Source organism: Ochotona princeps, chromosome 1, assembly GCF_030435755.1.
Source record: "Ochotona princeps isolate mOchPri1 chromosome 1, mOchPri1.hap1, whole genome shotgun sequence".
In the NCBI taxonomy this organism is placed as follows: Eukaryota; Metazoa; Chordata; class Mammalia; order Lagomorpha; family Ochotonidae; genus Ochotona; species Ochotona princeps.
This window is the reverse complement of record NC_080832.1, coordinates 56,900,583-56,919,943: the sequence shown is the minus strand read 5'-3', so window position 1 is coordinate 56,919,943 and position 19,361 is coordinate 56,900,583. Positions and strand designations below refer to the sequence as shown.

The window sequence follows — 19,361 nt, the reverse complement described above, 5'->3', positions numbered from 1 at the left end:
CAATTGAGAGATTCACTATAATCCCTTCAAAAAATCAATGAAATAGCTCACAGAACTAGAAAAAAAACAGTCCTACAATTCATTCTGAAGCACAAAAGACTAAAAATAGATAAAACAAACAAACAAACAAACAAACAAACCTTGAACGAAAAGAACAGAACTAGAGGCAACCTAACACCAAATTTCAAGACACACTTTAGAGGTAATCAAACAAAACAGCATGGTAGTGGCATAAAAACATAGAGAGCAATGGAAAAGAACATAGATCCCAGAAACTAATCCATGTATTTACTATCTGTGACAATGCCAAAAACAAACATTGGCAAAAAGACAGTCTCCCCAGTAAATCATGCTGCAAACCTGGATATCCACATACAGTGAAGTTATACCTTACCTACCCACATACACCCTACAAAAATCAAACTGAAATGATCATGGTCTAAATATAAGATATAAAATTACGAAACTACAAAAAACCACGCAGAATTATATAAAAAAAGAGAGAAGGAGAGAGAGCTTCTGCACAGCAAAAGGAAACAATCAGAGTGAAGAGGCAGCTGACAGAATGGGAAAATATTTCAGACTATAGATCTGATAAAAGATTAACATCTAGGATATATAAGGATCTAAAAAAATCTCAACAACGAAAAATGAATAATACAGTTATGAAATGGGCAAAAGACTTGAACAGGCATTTCTCACAAGAAACATAAATGGCCAAAAAATACATTTAAAAATGCCCAATATCATTAACCATTAGGGAACTGCAAATCCAAATCACAATGAGGTAACATCTCACTCTAGCTGGAATGACTAATTCAAAAGAGAAAAAAAAATCCACCAAAAATGATATGAGGATACACAGAAAAGGGAACCCATATACATTGCTGGTACAAATGCAAATTAGCCATTACAGAATGTGTGAATGTCCCTCAAAAAACTAAAAATTGTATCTAGCACATGATCCAGCTATCCCAGTTCTGGATATATCTCTAGGAAATGAAATCAGCATAAGGAAAAGATGGCAACACTTGCATGTCTGTTACTATTCATGATCACCAAGATATGTAGTCAATTTAGGTGTACAAGAATAGAATAAAAGAAAAAGAGAATATGGTATACAGACACAACATAACACCACTCCATCACCAAAAAAGAATGAAATCCTGACATCTACAAGAAACTGGACGGAAATGTTCCATTATGTTAAGCAAAAGAGGTCAAATAACAGAGAAAAAAATACCATATGTCTTCTCTCATTGTGGGAGTTAAAATACCAATATCTGATATGAACCTAGAATAGTTACTATACTAGCAATTGGAAAGAAGGTAACGGAGTTGGAGCAAATAGGATAAGGGATACCAAAACACATACAAGTAACAAACTTAGAGGTCATAACACTGTGGACAACTATAGTTTACAATAATGTAAACTGTATAAAGTGGAAGCGAGGAATAGGTAGGCTCCACACACAAAGAGAAAGAAATGGTTTCAACGATTCATGTCATGTAAGTATACTAAAATATTGCATTATACCTCATGAAATGTACAAATCTTGCATGTTAACCAAAAAGCTACTAAAATAATTTTTGGGGAAAAAAAAGAGTACAAACATATAAAATACAGTAATATTGATACCCCTGTCTAGAACTATCATTTAATACATTCAACATTTACTGGGCAGTACTATAAATGCATTATCTTGAATATCTAAATAAATCTCTCCTTATCTAAAGTAATGAAAAGGGAGGTAAGACACGGGTAATTCAGAATAGTAGTTTTTCATTTCAGTTACTCTCTAAGCTGTTAGAAACAAAATATGATACGTTCTATCTTGTCATAGAAGCAACTCTTACCTGCCAGTAACAAATTGTAAGAGAAGAACTCTCTCCTCTTGAGTAATGTCTTCCACAACTTCCCAGAACCACTAGCAACAACGACAACAAAAATCAACTTAGCTCCTATCTCAAAACAACTGTAGACTTCTTAATACCAGGAAATCATGCAATATTCATAAAACATATTTTGTTCTCTGAAACTCATTTATCAAAAATGATTTCATACAAAGGTTTCTTATGCAATATTCCCACAAGCAGAATTTAGTGAAAAACTTTACTTTGTTAATTAACGTACATTTTCATCCAATAGTGCTGAAAAGCTTTCAAAATTAAATGGCAAAACTTAACTTCATTCTAAGCTCTAGAGAGATTTTACCTGAATAACCAGATCTTCTCTTTCATAGCCACTTGTGTATTCTGTATTTTTCATCCAATCACTCACATCAATTTCTGGCATGCCAGAAAGTAGTAGTTCCTTTGGGGAAGAAGAAAAATATTTCATTAGTCTTCTTTGGAAAAAAAAACTTATTACATTTAAGCAGCAAATTTACCTTAATTAGAAACTAATCTGATGTAAAACTGATTTATTTTGTGGCAGCTCCTGCATGCCATCAATAACAAGCACTAGCTAGGAGAGAATCTTTGATACAGATAATTTCAGACATTCAGATCTGGAATGTCTCCACTTTAATAAAATGTAATGAAAACACAGTAAGAGATAGTTTGTATGTTTATATGTAAATATGTATGACATAGCAGCTTACATGCGTCAGAATTTTATAAACATTAGCCTTGTTTTATTTTTATTTTTTTGCCTCTTTAAAATTCGTTAAATTCTCTAAAAAAGACCGTATGCATTTCAACATTAAAGTGACAACCAAAACCTGAATAAACTACTGGACTAAACAAATGCATTAATTTTGGAAAGGGAAAATTCATTAATAAATGCTTGAAACTAAGAAAGAAAAGGTAATATAATAAAAGCAATTATTTTTAGAAAAGGATTTAGGGCTTTCAGAAACTCCTTTTTGGATTAACCAGAACTTTTAAAATCAACTTTCCTCATGATGAGAAAAGTATGTAATTCTCCTAATGATCCTTGACAGACCTTTTTCCAGGATAATCAACACACAACACAATACCACACACACACAGGATCTCAGTCAAGTAACTGAAAATGAAATCGAGAATGGTAAAGCATCTACCACTAAGTTTGCCAAGGGAAAGAGAAGGAGAGCTTGAGCACATATCCGTCAGTCCATATGTCAGAGCTGAGTATCTTAGTGAGCAGAGGTAATGACTGGCCTACACTTACTTACACAGCCAAGTTAGAAAAGCATGTTGCTTTTTGTTTCTTACAAGGACATTATATGGTACCAAATCTTGTCTCCTATGCTATTACTCAGAACACATACCTAGCCAGGTAAGTGTGTCACCTGAATAAAAGTAGTGTAATGGCCATTTCGGGAATGAGTGATAGATGAAGATATCTCTCTCTTAACCGTACTTTTCAAATAAATCAATAAGTCTTAAAAAAAGCAGCTCTATCTATTTAATATATTGTGTTTTATTAAAGATTTAGACAACTCAAAGCATTTGGAAATAATTTATTGTCGAAAAAAATATGGAAAGGGAACTTAATAGGATACATACATAAATAATATAAAATTAGAGGCTGGCAATGTGGCATTTCAAGTTAAGCTGATACCTGCAACACCAGCAAACCATATGAGGCCAGCTCATGTCCCTGTTGTTCCACTTCCGATCTAGCTCCGTGCTATTAACCTGAGAAGAGCAGCGGAAGATGCACAGGTACTTGAGCCCCTGCCACCTGGGTGGGAGGCTCCTGGCTTCAGTCTAGTCCACCTCCATGTGGCCATTTGGAGAGTGAATCAGAAGATGCAAGATCTCTCCATGTCTCCCTTTCTGTACATAATTTGCCTTACAAATAAATATATCTTCCACCTGTTAGATCACTATAACAGGAAGGTAAATTAAAGGAACAAAATGTTAATCAGAAACTAAAGACAATAAACCTCCACCAAAGATGTTCAGTAGAGAATTTACTACAACAAGAAAAAAACCTATTCATTATTACACTTGATCTTAGCCAAAAGGCCGAGAAGCGATACCCTATTCATTATTTTAAGAAAAGATGTCAGTATCCACAGCCTCTTCTTCACATGGCCAAATAAACTCAGGAAAAAAATGTGGAATATTGTTTCATGAAAAGACTAGCCTTCAGCATGTCCTACGTCTACTTCTAGAAGACACAAGAAATACATTATTTTTGTTTATCATAGAGCCTCATCCCTTTTAACATTACTGACTGCTATATAAGTACAATCAAAAATCTTATAACAAATCTCGAAGAACAATGAGCTTTGTCTCATTAAATACTATTCCATTCAGTATAGGACTTGGACAATTTTTGAATGACATCAATTGGAATTTTATTAGCAGCAACAATTACATAACGAGTAATAACAAAAGAACTGATGCTTGCCTTACCAATTCATACTCATCAAAAAGCTGTATGAGGGAGGGTGGAATGAACATGTGAAAGCCCTGCAGAAAAGCATTGATCTGCGGCTGAATGGCTCTCGTCATTCGAAGTTCAGTAACAAGCTGGACATACTCCGCCTGTAACAAAACAAATGTGTGGTTCTTTATCGTGTTGTGGTTACAACAGAAGTTGTAAATACTTCTTTACTGAGTCATGGTATGTGCCTAACAATATACCTTTCTTCACCCACATTATGATCACTGTCACAAATCCCTCATTTTGGGATATTTAGATCCCTCTTTAAAAGAAAGATACTGTAGGCGTGTATGTATATAATATCTACATATACATATGTGGCAGAATGTCAAAACTGTTAGATATTATAAGTAAAAAATACATTCATAAAAGGTTTCTAAAAGTATTTGGTGATTATTTTTTCCTTTAATTTCATACACTTTATATATATATATATATATATTAAGATTTATTTATTTTTATTACAAAGTCAGATATATAGAGAGGAGGAGAGACAGGGAGGAAGATCTTCCGTCCAGTGTTTCACTCCCCAAGTGACCACAACGGCTGGTGCTGCGCCGATCCGAAGCTGGGAACCAGGAACCTCTTCTGGGTCTCCAACACAGGTGCAGGATCCCAAGGCATTGGGCCGTCTTTGACTGCTTTCCCAGGCCACAAGCAGGGAGCTGGATGGGAAGTGGAGCTGCCGGGATTAGAACCAGCACCCATACGGGATCCTGGCGCATTCAAGGCGAGGACTTTTAGCCACTAGGCTACGCCACCAGACCCCTATATATATTTTTGATATAGTCATTTCTCATTTAAGGAGTGAAGGTTTAGAATTAATTTAGCACCAATAATCACACACTTCAGGAAACCAGTAAACCACCATTCCCTAAGCAGTTTAGGTCAAAAATTCTACCAACCCATCATCCATGTCTTTTCTTAGATCATCTTATCAGCAGGTGCTGTCAGACCCACTTTAAAAAATATTCTCAATGTGTCCTTGACTCAAGACTGTTGGGTTCCGGGGCAACTGAGAGACTCTGGGGAGAGAGCCTGACGAATTGCTCCCTAGCAGGAGACAGCCTGGGATCACTTCTACATGGCAGGGTGACTATGTGAGGGGAATGGCCGCCAAGGATACACGGCACTGGGCTCTTATACATTCTAGGCGTGGGATATTGGAGAGGGTAGCAGCTCCTCTGTTTGGCCATGTGAGTGACCTGTAGCACTGGGTGCTCATGTGGTGGGCTGAAACAAGGCCTGCGTGGTTCCAGTATGGCAGTCCAGACAGCTGAGGAGGTAAGCCCAGGACAATCCATCGTGGACTCACTCTCACTCTGCCTCAGGCCAGCAACCTGCTCTGTTCACCCCAAGGAAGACCTCCCCTAGTAGAATTATGATCCAAGCTTTCATCATCTGTCACATGACTTTCTATCTGGCATCCCTGTTTCCATTCTTATCCCTGTCTTCATACCATGATTTTTAATCATACCAAGTGATTTTTTTTTAAATAGATGGCGCCATTCCCCCCACCCTGCCCCAATACACACACACACAAAGCCTAATTCAGGCCTTGTAAATCTTCAACTCAAAACCCTACAATGACGCTGCATGACACTTAGAATAGAATTCAAATACATTTCCTCCTTCTTAAGGCACTATATGATCTGGTCTTAGCCTTGCAGTTTGGTCTTATTTGCTTCCACTCTGGCCATAACTCACTCACTCATTCAAGTTTCGTTAGCCTTCTGGCTACTCCCCAAGCACACACTTGTTCGGGCTTCAATGTCTTCACACTTCAAGGTCTTTCTGTCTGAATTGTCTTAATATAATCTCAATAGACCAATCTCACAGCTTTGTTTTATACATATATAGAAATATATGTATAAACTTACATATAAATGTGTGTGTGTATACATACACCCTGTTCCTAAAAGGTAGCTGCTTTCTAAGTGTATGTGATGAACTGAATGCATCAAATTCATTGAACACAAATTTGAAATTAACAAAATGGCTCATTTGGGCATAGCCAATTCGTTTTTAAGTTATTTTTTCACCTTCTATTTTAAAATATGACATCATGGAAAATATTTTCATTTAAAATTTAGCTGACAATTTACAAAAAATGTATTCTGGCCCAGACCAGAATTAATTATCATACATGCACGGTATGTTTACGTGTGTGTGTGTGTTCTTTGTATGTATGTGTATAACCTCAAATGTTATGCCTTTTAGAAATACTTCTAAATGAAAACTTCTTAAGTTAAAAAGCAATATATAGCTCTCACCTACCAGGAACACATACTCTAAACACAGGAATGAGATAGGAGAAGTAGCATGTTTAGTTCCCTTTCTTTATTGTTTTTGGCAGTAACATGATGCTTTGTTCAACAACAACAAGAAAAACAAACATACAAAGACGGGCACTGAGCCTGGAAGTTACATGAATGGTGGCTATAGGTTCTCCATACCTAGCAAACTCATGGATGTGTCCCAGTGAATGCCTCAGTGACCTCACCAAAAGCCTTTTGCAATCCAGTGTAAGTAAAGGTGACCTGTTCACTGTCCAATGCACTTCCACCCCTAAAGACCACCTAATGCTACCTCAAGATTTTCTTCCTTATACAGGAGTTAACCAGTTTACACAGGTAACATGTACCTACTATACAAAGAGAGACTGAAATATGTACTACACAGGAGACCTGGCTGGAGCCCAGTCTCAGCTGCTGAGGGCATTTAGGGAGTGAATTTGCAGATGGAAAAAATATCTAGGGAGTGAACTTGTAGATGGAAAATCTGTCTGACTCTCTCAAAATAATAATAATAAAACTTTTGAAAATATTTAAAGAGAGGATGTCACCTGGGGTAGGAGATTTTTACCTTTGACAGCAATATCCTTGCAAAATCCTATCTATTCCTGTCTGAAGTTTTTGATTTCGCTCCTTTGTTTTTAAGTCAGAGTTACAGAGCTGGAGGAAGAAATAGAGAACCTGATCTACTGGTTTACTTCCCAGATGGTTGCAAAGCCTACGGCTTGGCCAGGACCTGGCCAGGACCTAGCCAGAAGCTGGGAGACCAGAGCTTCATCCAGGCCTCCCACATGTGTAGCAGAGACCCGAACATGTGGCCCATTTTCCCACTGCTTTCCCAGTTAGCAGGGAGCTGGATCAGAAGTGGAGCAGCCAGGACGCAAACCATGATGCCAGCAACAAGGTGATCTCTTATGTTCCCCAGGCCATATGCTGCCTACCACCTGGGTTTTGCTGTCAATTTTTTAAGCACACAAAAAAACAGATAAATAGAAATACATGAACTATACAGAAGAATTAATGAAATACTGTTAATAAGAAAGTTTTCTACTAGAAAACCTCAGTAAGGAAACTAGAACAACAATAAAGAGCCTTAGCACCACTTCTACAGGACAGTTTCTGAGCCTGATAACGGACAGGACAGACAGCAAAGAGTAACTCAAAAGAAAAAAAAAAACACAAGGACTAGGGTGAGGAGATAAAACTTTCAGACATTATGATGCAATTAGATAACATGTCTTCTTCCAATAGTTTGCTAAACTTTGTTTTAATAATGCCCTACATTTCTGAATATATGGAACGAATAACATCATCCCTAGAAGTTCTGCCTTAAAAAATTTAACACCTTCTCAGGCTTTGAACCCAAATGAGCTCTTCTTACGAGGCGTATTAGAAATGTTGAAAACTGTCATTTTTCAAAAAATTATTTCATTCTAATAATCGTTTTTCCCAACCATGTCTTCATAGAACAATCAATAAATTATATTTATGTAAGTAATGAAATGTTTTAACAATGAAAATAAAGCATTCTTTTTTCTCCTTTTGTGAGTTGGCTGACAGACTTGGCCACATTTGTAAAATTGTTTGAATTGACTGTATTTTTAATAACTACTAATTTAAATGTCATCATTATTGGCATAACCCAACTCATGGTTTGAATATAAATTCTTTGGTAATAAAAATTTTCTTTCTCAGTTTATTCTCTTGATTATTGCTATGGTATGCAAATGTTCTCACTGAAAATTTCGCCACTGAGAACTCAAAAGAATATGCTGCTTTTCTAGAAATAAGTATATAACAGAAAAGACAGAGGCACAAAAATGCAAAGACATAACATTTCTTCAAATTTTTATTCTTTAAGAGTACATCCCATTTTTAAGGTCACCTATTAGTTACAGGAATCGATAATCTGATAAAAATCCTATAGTTCCATGTCCTTGGAACAAATTCATTTATTGAAAACCATGATCCTTCAAGTTATCATTTCACAGATTTGGTGATTTTTAAGGAGATTTTTTAGAATTTACCCTCTCAATTTAAAAGAAAGTATGTTCTTTCTGTTGAAATCACTTACACCCTTATACAAATATACATGTACACTCAGAATGGACTCAGTTCCAGTCTCCCACATGAATGCCAGGAATGCAAATACTTGAGCTATCACTGCCTCTTAGGATCTCCATTAGCAGGAAGCTGAGTCAGAAGCCTGAGCCCGTATTCCACTGTGGAGGGTGGGAGCATTGACTGCTAGGCTAACTGCTTACGCCACACCATCTGTTTTAAAGGTTCTCAGAGTAGTAACAATATCTCTCTCAGCATACTTTTCTGAAGATAAAAAGAAGAATCAACTTTATGTCAATAATCCATATATACAAATATGTATTTTATGCTTATACATGCATCACCTATGTCTGTATATGAAATAAATCAGGCAAAACTAGCAATAAAATTTTAATCATATAAAACAATAAAAACTTAGCAGGTTAAAATGTAGAAAAAAGATGCTAAACTTATAATTACTATACTGCAGCACTCACCACATTAGTAAATGAGAAGCCCAGCAGTCATACTAGCAAGCAGACCTCAACTGAAGCTGAGGATATGTTTCTGGTTTTGAGCCCCTGAGCAGTTACTTAACTTCTAAACATCAGAGTATTGGAACCAGCACTTACTTTAACAGTTAAAACACTCACATCCTACATCAATGTACCTGGGTCCAATTCCTGGCTCTGGCTCATGAGTCCAGCTTTTCAATAATGCATATTCTGAGAGGAATCTGTGATAACCCGAATAATGGGGTTCCTGTTACTCACGTGGGATATCTGGACTGTACTGATAGCTCCCAGGTTTGAGCCCAGCAATTAAAGACATTGGGGAAGTGGACCAGTGAATAAGAGCACACCCTATCTGTCTCTCTCGCCCTTCCCCAATCTCCCCCTTTTTATTTCAAATAAATAAAAATTTAAAAAACAAATACAATGTAGTTTTTATGAGCAGTCTTCAAATTTATCAACTGTGTGGGTTCAAATCCCAGTTCAACCATTTATTAACCATGTGATCTTGGGGAAAAACTACATCATCCCTATATGCTTCAATTCCTTCACCTGAAAAGGGAAAATTCAAGTATGGGTTAATACAGAGAGGACATTTCAAACAGTGCCTGGTACATTAAAAGCACTTAATAAATGTCCTCTATAATAATGAAGCTCTTTCCACATTGAATAAACAGTTATTTCAAAAGGCTGTTAGAGTAAATGAGAAAAAATCACAAAAACATTGATCAAATGCATGAAAATTTAGAGTAGCTCTTACTGCCACCAGAAAACAAATCTAATGTTTAGGTTGATGAAGAGGAGGTACCAATACTAACAGTCATTCATGCCCAAACGACACGTCAGCTTTGTGGAGCAGTAGCTTAAGCCAATGCTTGCAATGCCTGCATCTCATGTTGGGGTGCCAGTTCAAGTCCCAGCTGCTCTACTTACCAGCTCTGTACTAATACACCCAGGAAGGCAGTGAAACCTGTCTTAATTCTTGGGCCTCTGGCATCCAGTGCTAGAGTTCTGATACAGTTCTGGGTACCTGGCTTTGGTCTAGGTATAGCCTGGGCCATTGAGGCCATTTGGGGAATGAAACAGTAGATGAGACATCTCTCCCTTTGCCTGTCACTCAGCCTTTCAAATAAATAAGTAAATAAAACAAAACAAAACAAAAAAAGTAGTCTTTGCTTTCTCAAACATATGCTTGGTATCATTGTTGTGCCCTCCTGTAAGCTCAGAACATTTCCTCTCCCTTTCCTTATCCTGTCTGACCAATTAATACTCATCGCTAACACAACTTCAACTGTATCTCCTCTATTCCCTAATGACTTCCCCATTCCATCCTTTTTTTTGCCTAGTCTGGATGAATGTAAAAAGAAAAAAAAAAAGTAGTAATGCAAGATAATGATACCATTTAAAACCCATGCAGCTATCGTTCAAGCTAGACCAGAAGATCTACACAAAAAGGTCACATCTAACTCAAGAATTTATGATTCAATAATATTTAGTTTTTAGCAAAAAAAGAGAAAGAAACCAGAGAATATAGAACGTTTTTAAAGAGATGAGAAAATTATTTGAACGTAACTTTTCAGCTGAGAGTAATTCAAAAGTGAAATTATAGATATTTTCAAAATTTTAAAACAGAATTCACAGATACAAAATTAAATTTAAAAACACTAAAATTCTAATGTAGCACTAATATAACTATATTACTTGCACAAAAATTTGTCCAAAAGTTTACAGAAAATAAATATATTGAAACAGTGCTGCATTGATTATCATTTAATTCTATTTTTCCACAAAGCTTTTTTAAGTGCCCTAATATTTATTTCACACATTACTTTCTAAACTGAGTATATTTTCATGTATTTGCCTTCACTCTGTAAAAACTATTTTGATAAAATTTAGGAATAAATGACTCCCCCCTGTGGAAATGCTTTCTTTTACTAACAAGTCTGGCAAGTCCTATAAGGTTCAATATGCTCACAATTAAAAAACCAAACTCCAAAACATAGGTGAAAGGCTGGCTCTAAAATGACACAAAAGCTTTACAAGACAAAAATATTTATAAAAGACAAATCTTCACAATTTGAAATTAAATTTTATAAACTGAGTAATAATTTAAGAGGAAGTGATCAATTTAACATGTATATTTCTAAAGATTTTTTGCAGGTGTAAATGAATCAGGTTACTTATTAAGTAAGCATTCAGTGTTTAAAATGTGCTGTACAATTATACTTAACTGTGACTGGTAACATTAGAAAATGAAGTTCAATTTATTTAGAAATGTTTACATCAGGAAAACAAAAATTAATGAATTATTAACATTAATGACTCAGAACCTGTTATTTTTCAATCTTAAGCATTTAAAAAAGGTTTGCAAAGCATTTGACCTAGCAGTTAGGATGCTGTTTGAGGTTCATACATCTCCTGGTGGGCATTTAGCACTGCAGCTGCAATGTCACTTGGGACGCCCACAACCCACACTGGAGTGCCTAGGTTCAATTCCCAGCTCCATTCCCGATTCTGGCTTCCTTGTAATACACACCCTGGCAGGCAGCAGCAACGACTCAAGTACTGAAATCTCAGACACCATTCTGGTTGTGTCCTTAGCCCAGTCCTAGCCAGAGGGTGCATTTGAGAGTGACCATGTAAGAGTTTCTGGGTTTCTGGTTTCTCAAATTTAAACAGAAGTCTAAACAAAAATCATGTCATAATGGGAGGGGAACGGCTAGGGGTCATTAGTCGAAATATAGCTATGTAACATACAGTTGTTGATGAGTGTTTATACCTTGTCATGTAAAATGTACTAGAGGAGTGACAGGTACACTCACGAAAATATAGTATCCATACAAAAGAAACATATTTATGGTTCTGTCATAACAGAGTATGACTTCATTACCCTCAACTAAGGGTAACTATCCACTGAAAAATCAGATAATAGACATACTCAAGGAGGACAATTTTTAACTCAAATAGATCTAAAAATCATTGAATTGCTGTACTATTTTAATCTGCAGCTTAGCATCACTCATTTCATTAAAAATCAAACAAGTTCTCCTTTAGCAGGATTAACTTCACATACAGTATTAAGAACATTAGACTTGAAATTAGGAGATCATGGTTTTGGTCCCATCTTTGCCTCTAACTTCTTAAGAGTTACTGTCCTCATGTGTAAAACAAGGGGGCAGAATAAAGAATTCTAAGTATAACTATGTAACAACAGCTAATTTTATTTGCAATAATTGAATTTCATTGTTTTGCATTAGTATCTAGATTTCAGAAAGTAAAATTATGTAACATAGGTTTTCAATTCCATTTATACACATGTGTTATGTCTGTGTGTATATACATACATATATGTATGAAAACAAGGTATATAATACTATCCAGTAGCAACAAATATCTATGTTGTATTTTTCACTTTACAAAAATTACTGTTCTGTATTGCAGGCACTACTATCCCAATTCTACAGAATAGAAAGTTGAGGTTCAAGGAGTTGTTAAAAACAAGTGCTTACTTTTAAACTAATCCATATTTTCCTAAATCTATAATCTACACAAAATGAATTTTCTCTTTTATATTCAGTTGATTTTGAAGCTGTCTTGGAGTTATATTAAAAACAGAAAAATATTTCAGTTTTACTTACCCAGAAGCTGGTAACCATAAGCAACAGAAATAAAGAATTCTTCACCAGATTTCCTGATTTCAAACAGCTTATATATCAAAACATAAAGCTATTTATGCTGTGTTATGCCTTTTAACAATGAAATGTAAAACATACACTCATATTTTAAATTAATGTATACAGAGAAGATAACATATAAACCACTCAAGCTATCAAGAAGGCTGACAGATTTACTGGATCACATAAAGCCTACACAAAGCTTAAACACCTGGATTTCTTTTTTTTCCTCTACCAGAACTATTTTTAATAAAAGACTTGGCAAGAATGAAATCGTGATTATTGTAATTATTATCTTGACTTAAGGTTATACTTCTAACCACATTTTTCAACATGTAAAAACCAATTTACAGAACCATCTGAATAGTGCTCCAGTATACCTTAAGAAGTTTCTTAGCACGGGTAGCATGATACAAAAAGGATTGTTCCTAATTCAAAAATTGATATTTGGAAGTTATTTTTTCTATGTATTAGCAGCTATAAAATAATAGTGAAAGATTTTCTAGCAAATGCCAGAAGAAGTTACAGTACTTAGCAAACTCTCAGGGCCAAGTATAAACAGCAGCCAAGGTAAAAATGGAAACACTCACTTTGTTATTTTGTGTCACAAGAATACTTCCTCCTCCAGGTTTCAAAGGCACCTCTTCCATTGCTCCAAACACATCAGTCTCAACTGAAAAAGTCAGTTCTAAACCCAGGTCACTAATATCATTATCTAAAATCCACTGCAAATTTTTGGCATATTCAGGATCAATGGATGCCACATCTTGGTAATTTACAGGAATACCTAAAATGTCCAAACATAAAACAGTTAAACTGTTTCCAACATTCCTCATCTATTTGATGGTAACATACTGCCCTCTACAGATATTCTGAAAAATTGCAAAATATAATCCAGTTCACAGTATGTTTTAAATGGATGCTAATTCCTAAATCTGGAAAAATCTATTAAATTAATCCTACTTTTCTCCCTTATTTCTACTAACATAATCTAATATTTCTTTGAAATAATTACTCAAGGTTATGAACTTCAAAAGTGCCCATTATCTTAAGTATACTCATATTAAAATAAATTTTTAGCACAAACATAAACCTACCAAAATGAGAAAAAAATAATCTCTTAGCAAAAAGCACTTTTAGAAAGCATGTCATTTTTCTCTCTACAGTCCCCAAATGGCTTACATACCATGTCTGATCAAAATTAAAATGATCTCATTCAAAATGCACTTCCTATCTACTTTATCTTAAACAAACTGTAAAATTATGTCTGTTCAAATAATAATATAGTCATACCAAGAATATGCTTGTAGAATGATCGTGTAAAGTAAATATTGACCAGTTGTCTGTGATTCAAAGCTAATCCCAAGATCTGTCCAGCAAACCGAAAATAATTCAAGTGATCAGGATTCACGTAGGAGTTGCTATTAGGCTGAAAAGTAGTTCCTATTGAAACAAATACAGTGAGATTCACTCCTAAGAATCTATTTGCAGAGAAGAGATAATATGAATGTTGATATTAATTCACAACAAATTGAGCAAACCCCAGTTTACATTTTATATCAATTTCCACAGGCAAGTTCTTCATGGAATATATAGCAGACAGTAGAATTTGAAGACAGGAGATAATCATTTATTCACATATTTTTATCACAGTAAGTATATTAGGCAGAGAAAAAAATTAGAGTACTTTTGAGTAAAAGTAGTTAGAATAGCATCAGAGAGACCTTGGAAATAATATAGTAAAGGATCACACACACAGACACTTTCCTAGGCAATGTGGCAATAACTACCTAGCTCTAAACTAGGGCAGAATTGTCTCATTACCTATACATGGCCAGTGTAAGAGGTATACATCAGCTTTTGCTTCTTAAGGAATGGAATACTGGGGAAATAACTAAAAACTATAAATGTTACAAATGTTCTTAGATGATAGACACAATTGGCAAGCTTGATGTGTGCTAACAATGATCAGAAAATCATCCAAGTCCATAAGTGCACAAGTTCTTCCAACTGCAAACAATCCAGTTTAAGTAACTACTAAGAGGAGAAAGCAAAAAACGGCAAGGGTAACATTTACATATTACTGTAAAACTCTAATGCAATGGAGTTAGACTGCACTATTATGAAATATCTAGAACAGGTACATTTACAGCGACAGAAAGCAGATTAGTAATTACCTGAGGCAAAGGGAAGGCTGGATGAAAGTGACTCTAATAGGTACAGAGTTTCTACTTGGGAAAATGAAAAAGTTCTGGAAATAGATAGCGGTAATGGTTGTACAACATCACGAACGCACTTAATGTCACATACTTCCCATTTATCATATTGGCAAATTTTATATTATACACATCTTACTACAACAAAAAAGTCTCTAAAACATAGAGCATAATAGAAAAACCTAATGCCAATACCATAACCTTATATAACTTTCTCCCTATTTTTCTGTGATGGCCACTAGCAAAAATTCACTTACTCAACAAATCTCTGATGAGTTCATATTACATTATTTCCATTTTAGACACAGGAGCATTAATAGCAAATAAAGAAAACATTAAAAAAGCATCAGGAGGTGAAATGTTTGTTCATCTGGAAGGCATACTTTGACAGTAACCCACTCTACATTTCATTGATCTTTTATTTAACAGTGTTGGTCCTGGATTTCAATGCCATCAGCAGCTCACTCAGATACATGGTACAAATTTGGAAGATTATGGTTACATGACATAAATTAAACCACACGAAGCTCCTCATTTATTCTTAAGAAACTTTTGAGAATAATTCCCAGTCACATGAGATAAAACTAAACACTAAAAAACAAAGCAAAGCTTTATGAAATAGCAAAAGATTTCCAATACAAACATAATTTTAACAATACAACATTCTGACAACTATCACAAGTAGTATTCTCCTGCTAAACAGAGATTGCTTAGTGTTATGGCTGAAACAGCAAAGATGTCTGATGAGACTACATACTTTCCTTTCCTAGCACTGTATATTAATTCCAACTTGATCTCAGTCCTTTCTGAGCAATCTGGGTTCTTAAAAAGAATAAGTATAAGCAAAAAAAAAAGGGAAGAAAGAAATGACAGGGTGGGTGAAATTTTCAAAGAAAATAGTTTTTAACTTGGAAACTACTTAAGACGAACAATAAGTTTATGTTAAATCTTCAATTCAAAATAAACATAGCAGTAACCATCCTAGTTATTTTCCTGACTTCGAGAAAACTGAAAAATATTTTTATAGGCTAATAACAGCATCCTGTATTTCATGCTTTTATGTAACAGGTGTGTGTGTGAACCACATATTTTCACATACCATTTAATTGCTTGTCACATTACAAAACAGGTTATCTTTTTCAAATGAGGAAATCAGAGGTCAGAGAGGTTAAGTTCACTGGCTTGAGATCATATAAAAAGGAAAAGAGCCAGGATTCATATCTAATATAATTCTAAAGGCCAGATTCTTTAATCACAATATCATACCAAATTAGTAAGCATCTTAATTTGATCAGAAAATAAGTTTGCTTCAAAAAATTTCAGAGAGCTGGCACGGAGGTGCAGAAAGATAAGCTATCACATAAGCTGCCAGCATCCCAAAGAGGTGCCAGTTCAAGTCCCCATTGCTCCACTTCTGATTCAATTCCCTGCTAATGCACCTGGGAAAAGTACAGCAGATGAGTCAAGTGCTTGGGCCCCTGCAGCCAGCTGCTTAAAGCCACCTGGGAGTGAAACAACAGATGGAAGGTATCTCTCTCATTGTCTTTCCCTCTGTCTCTGTAACTCTTTCAAATAAGTAACTCTTTTTAAAAATTATTATAGATATCAGGTGTCCATACATTTCTCATTTTAAGAACTCCTATAGTTCTCTACATATCAATTGAACGTTTAACAAGAAGTATTTCCCTTTTATTTTAATTCATTAATAATATTTCGACTCCAAAGAAAAAGCATACAGCTTAGAAAAAATCGAAATGTTTATGGTCTATGTGCAAAACTTTTATGATATATATGCTTCAACACATACACTATTACAAATCTATATTATTGAGGAAGTACCTTAACTAGTAATTATATACCAAATCTACTTTTCAAGTACTGAACTAAACAGATCCAGAAAAGGGATTACAAAGAAAGGGTGTCTGAAATATAATACTCCAGCTTCAAAGATTAAGCTTAAATATTTTAAATCTGTTCCACTGAACTTCTCAGAAAATCAAAGACACCAGTTTCACCACACAGCAAAGTTTACAGAGTTAAGGCAGGCAGTCCCACATCCCTAAGCAGTTTCAAATACTCAAGGGATGCCTAATGAACCCATGACATTGGCAAATGCCTGTAACCCCTAGCTTGGAAGGAGCCCACTCCTGCTTGACTTCGTTAAAGTCGTCCTTTTTTATTGCATGAGGTTTTGCTCTTAGTTTGGGTGGAAACAACCAACAGCCACAATGAGTTGGGTAGTCTCTCCTTAGAAAAGAATGTAAACACTGGGGGAAAGAAAAACAAACAACTTACAAAGCATTTGAAAAGCAAAATTCCACCTTACTAAGTCAGAGCACTCTCAAAAATACCTCACACAAATCAAGTGGTAGCCATTTCCACTTAGCCTACGATATCAAATGACAACCCTGCAGCTTGCAAACACAGTTTTAACGAAGAGTTGCTTATCTGTATTTTATGAATATTATATAAGTGCATTTCACCTGCCAGGTCTTCTTGTCTCAAAAGAACTGAAAATAAAGTAGTACACAAAAACAATTTATGCATTAAGATTTAGTATCATGATTTGTACATAGGTTTCCAAGACCAATGCATTTTAAAACTTGGAAACTCAGGCAAAGTTAACAAATTTTTATTGTTCCAAATAATTACTGCTTTTTAAAGTTCATCTACTAGTATCAAAGTTTTATGAAAGGAGACTTTTAACTGCAAATATTAGACTAAAGGGAAGTGCTTAAATGCAAGTGATTTCAAAAGACTATGAGAACTTCCTGTGGGCCGGCAAAATCCCCAAGAGAAACACTGGGAGGGAAGAAAACTGGACTGAGCTTCCACTGAACAACTCTAACACTCATGACCTGTATGAATCTAGAAAAACTCTTCAAATTTCAGTATTCTCTTCTAAGAAATGAAAATATCCCCCTCCTATTGCACAGGGCTACTGTGGAAAGCAAAGATAAACTGGATTGAAATGGTTTTGAAAAAAAATGTCACAAAATCACAGAAAAAAATCATCTGCACCACACAACTTACCATCAGCTGACTGGGTAAACAACGCATAATCAGGATTGACGATTTCATTAGATAGAATATCAAACCACTCACGCACAACACCTTGACCCTAAGTTCAGGAGAACAAAATTATGCATCACCAGAAATATACTGGGCAATTTCTCTAAATCATAAAAATCAGATTATATTTCTTTCCTTATAAATTAAACATTAACTTTACTGAGGTACAATTCATTCTTTCATAGACAGCAATTGCTATATCACTTATTCTTATACCCACCATGCCTTCTTCTCCATGGAACCGTACAGCAATTCCTTGCTTTAGCTTTGCACAATTTGCTTTTGATACAACTTCGCAGCTACTCCTAAAAATAGAATCTGCATATGTAGCACTGATTAATTTTACATACTGAGATTTACATTTACAAGCATTTTATGTCTCATGCATACCTCAGTTTCTGTTAAACATACCTCGGTGAACCAGCAGGATATCATTTTCATTCACTGGCCTGTGCACCATGTCTGAATCTGGTTGTCCTGAATGCAAATGTTCATAGAACCATTCACAGCGATCTTTAAATGGCTAGCCCCCAAAAATGACAATAAACTATGTCAGCATTTCAGTCACTTAAATACCAACTTTACCAGCATGCTAAATGTCCTTTGTATAATCATTCTTGGATATTCATTTATAAGCAGTTATTAACTAACATTTATGTTACTATTCATGAGAAGGTAGATCTTGTATGAAATATTGAAAACAATATGGCTTCTGAAATTCCTACATTTGCAACATGAACGATTTAATGTTAGGTTTTATTTATAAATATGAATTTTATAAAATACACACTTGGACAGATTTACTACCAATTTTTATTAAATCCAACATGGTTTACAAAAATTTCCAGATTCAATGAATTCTGTTCCATTTAATTGTTAATGAAAATTGTCTTTTGTTTCCTAATTCTTGTTTATATCCTTTAGGATATTTTTTAGCAACTAAAAAGGAAGTTGTTACCCTTCACTTTTTCCTTCTTCCTCTCTAAAGATCCCTTGAGCAGTATTTGTTTATAAGTCAGGGAAGCAAAGTGCAAATGATTGTTATAGTTAATTAGAAAGTACAACTGAATACATTGTATGTGCCAACATTGCAGGTAACATAAGAGCAGTAAATAACTAAAATTTCTTTGCTATAAAAACAATTTAATACCATTAAAGAGATGAGCTGAACA

At 35.0% G+C, this 19,361-nt stretch overlaps 1 protein-coding gene across 2 annotated transcripts in view; it reads right to left on the bottom strand.

Moving 5' to 3' along the window:
- HACE1 (HECT domain and ankyrin repeat containing E3 ubiquitin protein ligase 1) overlaps positions 1–19,361 on the bottom strand; it is an 86,134-nt gene that overhangs the window by 5,542 nt on the left and 61,231 nt on the right. For both annotated transcript variants that reach the window (XM_058660408.1, XM_058660412.1), the window contains 8 exons: positions 18,601–18,712; positions 18,410–18,507; positions 18,151–18,238; positions 14,195–14,344; positions 13,492–13,688; positions 4,351–4,482; positions 2,216–2,314; positions 1,858–1,928 (listed from right to left, as the gene is read on the bottom strand). In XM_058660408.1, the coding sequence (XP_058516391.1) occupies positions 1,858–1,928; positions 2,216–2,314; positions 4,351–4,482; positions 13,492–13,688; positions 14,195–14,344; positions 18,151–18,238; positions 18,410–18,507; positions 18,601–18,712 (947 nt within the window). The remainder of the gene's footprint in view (positions 1–1,857; positions 1,929–2,215; positions 2,315–4,350; positions 4,483–13,491; positions 13,689–14,194; positions 14,345–18,150; positions 18,239–18,409; positions 18,508–18,600; positions 18,713–19,361) is intronic.